At 44.3% G+C, this 12,500-nt stretch overlaps 1 protein-coding gene across 1 annotated transcript in view; it reads left to right on the forward strand.

The window, feature by feature from the left end:
- The window catches only part of uvrag (UV radiation resistance associated gene), a 171,667-nt gene that overhangs the window by 25,493 nt on the left and 133,674 nt on the right, over positions 1 to 12,500 (forward strand). The window contains exon 7 of the mRNA XM_037547505.1: positions 9,666 to 9,771. Within this exon, the coding sequence (XP_037403402.1) occupies positions 9,666 to 9,771 (106 nt within the window). The remainder of the gene's footprint in view (positions 1 to 9,665; positions 9,772 to 12,500) is intronic.

The raw sequence follows: 12,500 nt of genomic DNA on the forward strand, positions 1-12,500 counted from the left end.
TATCAGGACTACAGAGGTGACTGTATAATACATAATATCCAGATTGTTATTACTACATATAGATCAGAAATCATTAAATACATGGTGTTATATCATCAGGCCAGTTTGGAATACTAACACACACACACACACACACACACACACACACACACACACACACACACACACGCACTGACTAGCCATAACACTCACTGTCCACTTTACCAACTTTATCACTTTCACAGTTACAGACTGTAGTCCATCTGTTTCTCTGATACTCTGTTACCCTGTTCTTCAGTGGTCAGGACCCCCATGGACCCTCACAGAGCAGGTACTATTTGGGTGGTGGGTCATTCTCAGCACTGCAGTAACACTGACGTGGTGGTGGTGTGTCACTGTGTGTTGTGCTGGTCTGAGTGGATCAGACACAGCAGTGCAGCTGGAGTGTTTAAACACCTCAGTGTTTCTACTGGACTGAGAATAGTCCACCAACCAAAAATATCCAGCCAGCAGCGTCCTGTGGGCAGGTCCTGTGGGCACTGATGAAGGACTAGAGGATGACCAACACAAAATGTGCAGCAGATGAGCTGTCGTCTCTGACTTTACATCTACAAGGTGGACAGACAAGGCAGGAGTGTCTAATAGAGTGGACAGTGAGTGGACACAGTGTTTAAAACCTCCAGCAGCACTGCTGTGTCTGATCCACTCAGACCAGCACAACACACACTAACACACCATCACCACCACGTCAGAGTTACTGCAGTGACCCACCACCCAAACAGTACCTGCCCTGTGAGGGTCCATGGGGGTCCTGACCACTGAAGAACAGGGTAACAGAGTATCAGAGAAACAGATGGACTACAGTCTGTAACTGTAGAACTACAGAGTGGAACTGAACGGTCAGTGGAGCTGATAAGATGGACAAGGAAACAAGGAGGTGGTCAGAGTGTTGTGCCTGACCGGTGTAAATCATTTTGAAATCGGTTTTTAAATCACCCTGTATTGTTATAGATGAATAATTGTATAGAGACGTGTGTGCGTGTGTGTGCGTGTGTGTGTGTGTGTGTGTATATGTGTGTGTCCAGTCTCCAGACAGTCAGGCAGAGGGGAGGATGTGGCTGGACAACAGAAAAACACAGGAAAACCCTCAAAACCCGCCGTCACCTGATATGAGTGTTTCCCAAAGCAGAGAGACAGTTTCTCTCTGTGTGTTGTTCGTTTTTGTACACAGAAGATTTCCGCTCTCTTCTTTTTTCCATTTGACGGCGTTTCTTCGCAGTGACAAAGTGGAACGCTATGAGATCCCAACACAAACATCTAAAAGCAAAGCAGGAAAGCAGCAGACAATAACAATAACCACTCAGATGCAGCGTCAGACTGAGTGACAGCTCAATGTCTCGGCACCACGAGACTCCACTTGGTTTTGAATCTCGTTTTTGGCCTTGATATGATTTTCATCTCGGCGTTATAAACGATCATTTCTTTAATGGAAACGAGCGCCTTTGTCAGTTTGTCATAACAGAGCAAGGAAACCGTATTGATGTTTATGATCACATTTTACTGTAGGGTGCTGTTCATAAGACTACATGACACCTACATACTGTAAGCTTGTCATTACAACTGACATAACCCTACATAACTGTTTATAAATGCTTATTACAACAGGCGTCATCTGTTATAAAGGCTACTTTAGCTGACTGATCAAAATTGGCAAATGTAACCTTTATAGCTAATGGTTTTTGTTGGAACAAGCATTTACAAACTGTTATAAAGCGTTATGTCAGTTGTCATGACAACCTGATGTGTCATGTTGCCTTATAAACACCCTACAGTAAAGTGTTATGTTTATCTTTTCTGCGTAAGGAAACCACATGGCTGTGTTCATCATCGTTTCCATGGACACAATACATAAACAAAACGCTAAAAGTCATTTAACTTTATGCAACTCATTTATTATTCTTATTTATAAAATAGAAATAAGACAAGACCTCAAAATAAGAAGAGGATGAAAATACGGATATAATAATAATATTTATTTCAGGGTTTCTGAACCACTGGGCTCAAGGTGGTCGTTAGACCATTACCGAAGACCACCAGTGGGCCTGTAATGGCACTTTGTCTTAAAAATCAGTGAAAAAATAAATAACTCAATAATAACTGACATTTTTGAATGGCGATCAATATTAATACAAACAACAGCACAATAAAACATCTTTGTACATTTTCTGCTCACAAAACAAAAATCAGCTTCTCTTTCTTTGTGATGATCCAGCTCAGAAGTCCAGTTCAAACCCTTCCTGAATCCGTAGAGCTGCCCTTTCCATTCCATCTCATCACGAGATCCTACGACACTCACATCCGGAGTTATGAGCCTGTGAAGAGGGGCTGAGATACACGTCATCTGCCTCTCACCGTGTGGAGCTGCTGGATCCGTGTGTCCGTCTACATTCTGTGTGAAACTGACCGACGGACACTCAGGAGATCACTAAGGACTGACCGTCACGCCGGAAACCCTTCATTCTTCATTCAGTCCACATCGGAGACTCGTGTGAAACGGCGTCAGAGAGTTTCCAGCTGCTGAAGCTGCTGCAGCGGGTTTGGAAAGTAGTGATGAAGATAACGGAGCGTTTAGATATGAAACACATGAGGATCCTGTTCTATGAAGAACCTTTAGAGGAGAGTTTATAAGATATGGACAAATCCAGAATAACTTTGAGGGCTTAAAGGAGAAACTGGAGTATTACTGCTTCAACTGAATAGTAATAGTATTAATAATAATAATAATAATAATAATAATAATAATAATAATTAGAATAATAAGTCTCTCTCTCTGTGATCTCTCTCTGTTTAGTGGAATACAGAGGAGGCTGATCACTCGTCTGTCAGACAGATGAGTGCGGACTGTGGCGTGTAGGTAATAAGAACGCTCTGGCTGTCTTATCGTGTGTTGAGGTCACAGAGTTAATGCGTCTCTCTGTTTACAAACGCCTCTTTGTTTTCTCTCCATCTGTAGACAGCGGACCACCTCCGCTCTGTACATCTGTCTCGAAGCAAAACAAAATCAGATCTGTTAAAGTCGCTGAGTGAAAGACTAAATCAGGCCTCAAACTGTTTTTCTGTTTTTTAATCATCTTTGTTCCTCCAGCCCTACGCAGGGAGTCCTAACCCAGTCCTAACCCAGTCGCTGTTCCAGTGTAATCTGCATTGATGTAGCAGATCTAATACAGCTCTGGAAAGCTAAAGGGAATCAGAAACCTGGGTTTTACATGAGTAATACATGAGTACAGTGTGGGCCGTGTCCCTTAGTCCCCCAGTGTCTCTCGAGCAAGTTCCCAATACATATAAAAACAAGTGTATGTGTGTGTGTGTGTATATATATATATATATATATATATATATATATATATAAAAATGCTTTTCTGGATGTTGGTGTGTTTGTTTACCCATCTCCAAGCCGCTCCTCCTCGAGGAAGTCCAGTATTATATGTAGTTAAAAAGCAGCTCCTGGTTTGACCAATCAGTGCTCAGTAAATTGAGCTCATGATGTAATTGATGATATTAACGAGTCTCTGTGGCGGCTGTGAAGGTGTCCAGGAAAAATATGGACCCGAGAAATTCTTGTTACTGTTTATTGTTTTTCTGTTTATCTGAATTATGAATACGACTTTATTCTAATGTATATTGTGATAAACTCCCTGCTGAGGTCAGCTGGTTAAACATTCACTTAGACGCCTGAAACTTTCACACAGTGCTGTGTGTGTGTGTGTGTATATGTGTGTGTGTATATATATATATATATATATATATATATATATATATATATATATATATATATATATATATGTATATATGTATGTATGTGTGTGTGTGTGTGTGTGTGTGTGTGTGTGTGTTTAATTATTAATTAGTATTCTATTATATTAATAAATATTCTATAAATTTTGTTTTCAAATATTAACACTTTTCTCAGCAAATAAACACACTAGTTTAGGTGTTTGTGTATATATGAATATATATGTGTATTTGTCTATATCACTGCTGTCAGAACAAAATCTCATATCTCCATTTTTTACATTTTGCAATTTTTGACATGATTTGAAAACGGCCCAAAGTTCCTTGAAAAGAATTCTGGTTCTATTGACTTACGTGAAGAATAGAGCATCGTTTTCCTTCCCCTGTAAAGTTACCATTTTGGAGATACAAGGTTTTGTTCCAGTGAGGGACGGACGGACGGACGGATGGACCCAAAAAACAGACTTTGAGAATAAAGTCTTAATATTTCAATAATAAAGTTGTAAAGTTGCAAGAATAAAGACACAATATTGGGAGGATGCCTTCCGCCTGCTGACAGCTGGGATAGGCTCCAGCACCCCACTGCAACCCAGAAGGATCAGCGGTTTAAATGGTGTGTGTGTGTGTGTATTTGGAGGATAAAGTGGGCTAACTGTGGGGGGCTGCTATACCGTGTTGGGGTCTCAGTTGCTGCCCTGGCGCCGGAGCTCCACTCCCGTCTCTCTGTGGATCATTTTGATCTTCATCCTCACCGTCTGTGAAACTTCATGCCCTCTTTGAATGGGGGGAGATGAAGCCCCCGATAGCCGTGTAGACCACCCTGCCTGAGATTCTCCTTCAACAACACAGACAGACGGTTTCCTCCGAGTCCGTCCGGCTCTTTATTCTAGATAAACAGCTTCCTGCTCGGCCGTTTCAGCCGGTTCTTACACTGATACCAGGCTGGTGCGGATGAGCAGGAGAGACGGGGGGCTGAGTGTTTCTTTACGGGTGAAATCAGTGGCCCTGAAATGCCGTCATGGTATATCGAGCTGCCGCCGCTGCTTTACATTCCTAACTGACCGCAGCCTGTTTTGATTATGACTCATGAATCACGGACATATCTAGAACTTCCAAACGGACTAGAGTGACGTTTGTTCTCATGAAATGTGATTGTAACGTGTAAGGCCTTTAGTCCCGCTCCTGAAGTCCTGACCAATCAGAGAGCTCGCTTGACTGGATCTGCCTAAATACCACGGGGAAATAATCCTGATTGGACAGTTCTGTTTCCAAACAAACCTTAGCCATGAAATGAGTGTTACTACAGTACCTGCAGTGTTTGTGTTGCAGTGATGATGACTCTGTCTTTTCTGAAGGTTCTGGAAGGTTCTGAGGGTTCCTCTCTGATGTTAACGAGTCGTGATGTCGTTTTTGCTGTATGGCTCTAGTTTGTAACGCTATCTGTTTCCCTGCTGCCCGCAGGGCGCTCGATGCCGTCCACCCGAAAGGGAAAGTTGTTTTGGGATGAGGTGTGCGTTTGTCTGTTTGTCCGTTTGATTGTGTTTGAAGTCACCGCGTAACCCCCTCCCCTCGTGCCGTCTCCTGATTGGCCGAGAGGCTGATAAGCTCTCAGAAATGCGCGAGGCGTGATAACGGCCGCTCACCTGCAGCCTATCAGATTCCTCCATCTGGGTTACCATGGCGATAAAGCTGTCAGATCAGATGGAGTTCGGTGTTTGCAGGCAGGATCAGCACGCCATGCTCACCGAAAAAAGGAGAGGAGCGAAAAGTGAGCGAGATTTTTCCGCTGATTTACGCCTCGCTGAACGTGAGAGGTTGTTACGAGATGAGAGAGAGAGAAAGAGACAGAGAGAGGGAAGAGAGAGGGAAGAGAGAGGGAAGAGAGAGGGAAGAGAGAGGGAAGAGAGAGGGAAGAGAGAGGGAAGAGAGAGGGAAGAGAGAGAGAGGGTTAATGTGGTGGTGAAAACAGAAGACGGAGAGAAGATAAAAGGAGCAAAATTTGACTCTTATTTATTGGGCCTTATTATATGGGCCCTATTTATTTATTTATTTGAGTTTTTCTCAGTAATTATAATAATAATAATGATAATAATAATAATAAAATAAGCATGTGAACGCATTGCTGTGAGGCTGTTATTATTTCTAAATTGAGTTGGCAAGTTTTTGTTTTCCCCTCCCGTGTGTTGCAGATGGTATTTCATATTAAATGTATAGAACTGTATAACATTATATAACTGTAATATATAACCAGATGCATATTTCTCTTATTCAGTGCATCATTAAAACACACAAAGAAATGGAGGATGAGGAATAAGTGGGGGAAAGCAGCTGCGGGTGGTGACGACGTGACGCGGTAGCCGTGTAGGACGTCTGATTTCCGGAAAGCGCGGCAGCGTGAAGATGAGAGAGATGGCGCGACTATCACTCTGATCACTTTCACACGTTTAACACGCTCACCTTACAGAGCATCCGGAGATCCGCTTCAGAGGCGCTCCGTCACTCCGCTCTCTCAGCTGAGAAGGAGTAACCGCGCGAGGGAGGCGTATAGACGGGGAACAGAGATACAGTCACACGCGGGAGTGAGAACACCCTCCGGTCGAATGACACGTTTGTGCCGACACTCTGAGTAAATAATGAACGTTTGTACAGAAACGCTCTCCTACACGTTTCACACACTGGAAATATGTTCTGATATATAATATACTGGACCATGTCTTCTGGGCTTATATGGGATGCTGATGATGGAAAACAGTGGAAAATCTGGAATACTGAGTTTTCTTTGGGGACTATTTTGCCGCACAGCGCCCTGCATGTCTCCCTCCACCATGAATGGAGTTGAAGTTCTCTAAACTCTCATAAAACAGCGTCTCAGTCATCAGGCAGTGAATTCAGAACCAGCTCATGTAGGAACTTTCTGTAGGAGCTTTTAGAGGGACGTCTGGTTCCCATCACCACCACTGTGAGGAGCTTTTAGAGGGGGACGTCTGGTTCCCATCACCACCACTGTGAACGGTTCTGACTCTCATTGCTGGTATAGACATTGTTTGTATAACCCCAATAGGACTCTGGAGCAGCTGCTCATGATCCTAAGATCACCATGTCTGATGCCAAGCGGGGGCTAGAGGGGCATAAAGCCCCCCAGCATTGGGCTGTGAGTGATGGAGCTCCAGAATTGACCATCTAAGGCTAAACAATTTGGGCAAATTATCTAATTGCGAGGTTTCTGACCCATATATCCAAAATTGCAGCTTTGATTATAAAATGGTTAATGTTTCAGTCCCGCGTTCATCCAAGGCCAGTACCGGACCTCACTGAAGTTCTTGTGGCTGAATGTGGTCAAAACCCAAGGAACTGGGTTGCGTATTACATCTTAGGCTTTGTTCACACAGCAGGTGCGACGTGTGACTGTGTGTCAGTGTAAGCAGCAAAAAACAGAATCAGACATTTTCAATTCTGATTTGAGACACTTTCATATGTGGTACTGATATCCGTATCCGATCTGCAGCGGAGCGACTCGGCCTGAACAGCCAAATCGGAATTCATGCGACATTCCTCATCATTATTCGAGATGTCTCTTTTAGGCCTAACTAAACGTGCTGAACTCAGCGAGCAAGTGGTCCTGGATCACTGTTCTCCAGTGCAGGTTCCTTCACGTTCTTGATACTGAGAAACTCTCGTGCTCTCTTCTTAACCCCCACCGAGTGACTCTGTCTTTCACTCCCCCTTCACTGACCTCTGAACGATGGCTTCAGCGGACCAGGCCGTGAATCATGCTGCAATTAGTGCATCGCGGCTGTAATGACTGTCTGATTGCTTGCTTGTGCTGTTATTGTTCAGGGGAAGTGGAAATGTCTGCGCTGGGACTGAAACAGACCCTCGGCGACTCTTTGTTTACTCTGACACGCCGTTAATTGACTGTGAAGATGGAAGCCTCTGGGTTTGATTTGAATTTGAGCAGACGAGTGTTGCTGCTTCATGCTGCTGCTGAACTGCACTGCTCGAAAGTGCATTGGCATCATTTCTGTTAGTACGTCTCCGAAACGTCTCTCGCTCCACATCCAGGTCTTTGTGTCATTGCTCAGAGAACAGCCTTCTTGTTAGCCTAGCAGCCACCTGAACTAGCTTCAACACCTTGGTCACCACCCTAGTAACCATCTGGGATAGCATAGCATTGGCCTAGCAACATCCTAGTAACCATCTGGGATACCATAGCATTGGCCTAGCAACACCATAGCATTGGCCTAGCAACATCCTAGTAACCATCTGGGATACCATAGCATTGGCCTAGCAACATCCTAGTAACCATTTGGGATAGCATAGCATTGGCCTAGCAACACCATAGCATTGGCCTAGCAACACCTTAGCAACCAAATGGGATAGCGTAGCATTGGCCTAGCAACACCTTAGTAACCAAATGGGATAGCGTAGAATTGGCCTAACGGTCCCTTAACAGCCATCTGTGATGGCATGGAATTGGCTTAGCAACACCTTAGCAACCACCTGGGGTAGTACAGCAATAGCCAGCAACACCTTAGCAACCATCTGGGACAGCATAGCATTGGCCTAGCAACACCTTAGCAACCGCTAAGCACAGCCTTCACAACCAATTTCTGAAAGAACTCTATGCAGGGAACTGCATACCATGAAAATGTGGAGCAGAGCGGCACGCAGGAGGCCTTGGCTCACCGAGTTGCCCGGTTACAGTGGACGAAGAGACAGACTTTCATGACTGAAGTGTGTCATCTGGTCAGATGAATCTGTTTCTGCCTGTGTGTGAACGATTCTCGGCATTGTGTCCATCGTAGACCTCAGGAAGCCTTCAGTGAGGACCGTGAGCAGGTGTGGAGCGCTGTGATGCTCTGGGGGTGTTTTATTTGCATAGAAATGGGTTCTTTGGTTGAGGTGACCATAAATTTGACCTGCTGGACACCCAGGTTTGGCCTTTTGCTCCTCTTCTGACCAGAGCATAACACTCCTATACGTGTATTCCAGGATGACGGTTTGCCTTCACAGGGCTGCAGATGTGACTTTGTGTTCACAGATTTGAATCCTCTCGAAAAATCTGTGGGACCACCTGGAACAAAGACTAAGACCCCAGGGAGGGCATCCATGGAATCTGGTGCAGTTCTTTGGTGCAAGAGTGGCTGAAAAGGGTCAAAAGAGCTTATAATCGTAACTTGGAAAAGAAAACTATTCAATCATTATATTTTATCTGCAGTGTTTCATTACTTCCTTTGAAAATCAAGCATGTTTTCTTTGTGCGTTGAAGTCTGATGCGGTAGAAAACAAGCAGATGAATGAAGAACGGATGAGCTGGAAAACAAATACTCGTGTCAAAGGGACACATGTGCGTCCGCCGTTAATCTTTTAACGATCCCCGTGGACTAATTAAAGTTAACGAGGCCGCACGCTTTGTACTGACGGAGAAAACAAACCAACCCCTGACTGTCTGACCTCATGCCGGTCTCTGTCGTTCGCTCTCCGTCCTTTTTCATTATTCTCAGTTTGTTTGTTTCTGCTTTTCACCCAGAGCTATAAAATACACTCCTGTCATTAAAGGACATCATATTGCTTCGTTTTGGTTGCATTCACATCTGCGTGACTGTGCTTGTGCCATAAGCACTTCCACAGACGTTGCGTGTTGTTTTTATTTACATGCTGTAGTGTGACTTAGTGTTGTTTTCTGTTTAAATGGTGATGAGGTAAAAATAATGCCTGCAGTAAAAGCTTTATATCCATCTGCAGATTTCACTGGAGTTTTTACATGATGTATCATCTTCATCATCTGTGTGCTCATCGTTTCTCTCTCTCTCTCTCTCTCTCTCTCTCTCTCTCTCTCTCTCTCTCTCTCTCTCTCTCTCTCTCTCTCTCTCTCTCTCTCTCTCTCCCCGTAGACTGCATACAGCCCAGCGGGCGATCAAACAGACGCAGGTCACTGTCCAGAGAATCGGGAAGGAGATTGAGGAGAAGCTGAGGACAACAGCGGCCTGCACAGAGCGGGTAAGATGTTCACGCTAAAGAACAAAACAAAAACCAGCAAAGCCAAAACAACTGAACAAAGCTGGCACAGACCAAATGAGATCAAACAGACCTAACACAGACCAAACAAAGCCACACAAAACCAGCACAGTCTGAAGAAGACCAAACAAACCCAGCACAGACCAAAAAAGGCCACACAAACCTTGGACAGACCCAACAAACCCAACACAGACTAAACAAGACCACAGAAACCAATCCAGACTACTGAGGACCAAACAAACCCAGCACAGACCAAAAGAGTCCAAACAAGACTAGCACAGACCAAAAAAGGTCACACAAGCCTTGGACAGACCCAAGAAACCCAACACAGACTAAACATGACCACACAAACCAATCCAGACTACAGAGGACCAAACAAACCCAGTACAGACCAAACAAGACCACACAAAACCAGCACAGACTGAAGACCAAACAAACCCAGCACAGACCAAACAAGACCACACGAACGCAGCACAGACCAAACAAGACCACACAAAACCAGCACAGACCACACAAGACCAGACAAACCCAATACAGACTATAGAGGACCAGACAGACCCAACACAGACCAAACAAGACCAGACAAACCTAGCACAGACCAAACAAGACCACACGAACGCAGCACAGACCAAACAAGACCACACGAACGCAGCACAGACCAAATAAGACCACACAAACCCAATACACACGACAGAGGACCAAACAAAACCAGTACAGACCAAACAAGATCAAACCCAACACACACCAAACAAGATCACACAAACCCAGCACAGACCAACCAAGATCAAACCCAACACAGACCAAACAAGATCACACAAACCCAACACAGACCAAACAAGATCAAACAAATCCACCACAAACTAAACAAGCTCATATCGACCGAGCACAGGCCGAACAAATCCAACACAGGCCAGACAAAACCAGACAAACCCAACACACCAGAACAAAACAAATCCAAAACAGCTAAATAATGTAAACAATGACCAAAAAAGACTGAATGTTGCTCTGGATGTCTTGTGTGAAAAATATCCTTTACATTTTTGCCATTTTTAAGCAAGTATAAACAATTACACAACCCCAGTAGAATTCACAGGACGACGAGCGCGTCGGCTCCCGCTGTCTGCAGGTTAGACCGAGTCTGTTCAGTCTGGAGCTGGACGGCGTATCTGTGGAGGTGATTGTGAAGCAGGACGTCTGAGCCGAGCTGTGGTTTACTTTCTGCTTCCCGTTGGCAGAAAACATGTCAGGGATCTTTTACGTTCCTCAGTAGTTCCCTTATTTTTGGTACGATAACAGAACACTCTAATGTGATACAGGGCCGTCTGTAAAGGGTTTAGAGTTCAGGGCGGCCTGTTTTTGTGCCGGTGAGCTGCCTGGCAGTGTGTGTTTGTTAGGATGTCCAGAAAAGACTGGAATAACATTCAAGTTCAACAAAACAGTCAAAAAAACTGATCTGTGAAGTTCTTTTAACCACAACTCTGCTTATAAAACTGCGAGACTGATAAACTTATTATTATTATTATTACAGTAGTAGTAATAGCGGTATTAGTACTATTGTTATTTTTATTAATTGCATATAGTTATTTGCATATTTAATACATAGATACTTATATATTATGCATTTTTATGATATATATGTATATGTGTATTTGTGTGTGTGTGTGTGTGTGTGTGTGTGTGTAGTTTAATGCTGTGGATATGATGGCAGTTGTGTTTAGCAGTTACAGTAATAAGTAGGGTGTGGGGGGTGTGGAGGGGGAATAGAGAGGTGTGTGTGTGTGTGTGTGTGTGTGTGTGTGTGTGTGTGTTATATTAAACAGATGCTCATAAATCTGTCGTTAGCTCCTCCTGTCCTGTGTTTTGGTGGATTTAGCGAAGCCTTTTAGCTGCTGTGTGGAGCTCGGCCTGCCTCTGCGGTTCCTCTCTGTCCGGATCCCTCAGGAGGAACTAAAGCAGAAAGAAAGAAACGCATATTTAGGATTTTTCGGAGCTGCCGGGCCGCAGCTGTGAAAACGGAGCCAAGAGGGCAGATAGAGAACAGTGTGTTTATGGTAAACCAGCGACAGCTTCAAGGGGGAACTCCACTGCGCCCGGGGTAGTTACACCCCTACACCCACCCCCTCAATAAAAACGCCTACTGTAACTCTCACACACAGTGTGTGAGTTGTTTTAAACTATTAGACGTCTGGAGGTATCGTCTTTTACTTAATTTACATCCCATTTACATGTCATTTACATCCCATAATAAATGCAGAACATTTGTGTAGCTTAAATGATTCCCACTTCCTGCTAGGTTGTTGCTAGACGATTACTATGATGCCCAAGATCAGTACTAAGTTGTTGCTAAGCGGTTGCTGTGGTATTCCAGGTGGTTGCTAGGCAATTGCTATGGTATCCCAGGTGGTAGCTAAGGTGTTGGTAAATGGTTGCTATGGTATTCAAGGTGGTTGCTTATGGTGTTGCTAGGCAGTTGCTTTGGTATCCAAGGTTGTCTTGAGGTGTTGCTAAGTGGTTGCTAGGCTGTTGCTGTGGTATCCCAGGAGGTAGCTAAGGTGCTGATAAGTGGTTACTCTGGTATTCCAGGTGGTTTCTGGTGGATGCTGTGGTTGTTGCTAGGTTGTTGCTAGGCGGTTGCTACAGTATGTAATCCCGGGTGGTTGCTAATGTGTGGCTAGGCAGTTGCTGTCGTATTTAAGATATTTGCTAAGGTA

This window comes from Pygocentrus nattereri, chromosome 18, assembly GCF_015220715.1.
Source record: "Pygocentrus nattereri isolate fPygNat1 chromosome 18, fPygNat1.pri, whole genome shotgun sequence".
Classification (NCBI taxonomy): Eukaryota; Metazoa; Chordata; class Actinopteri; order Characiformes; family Serrasalmidae; genus Pygocentrus; species Pygocentrus nattereri.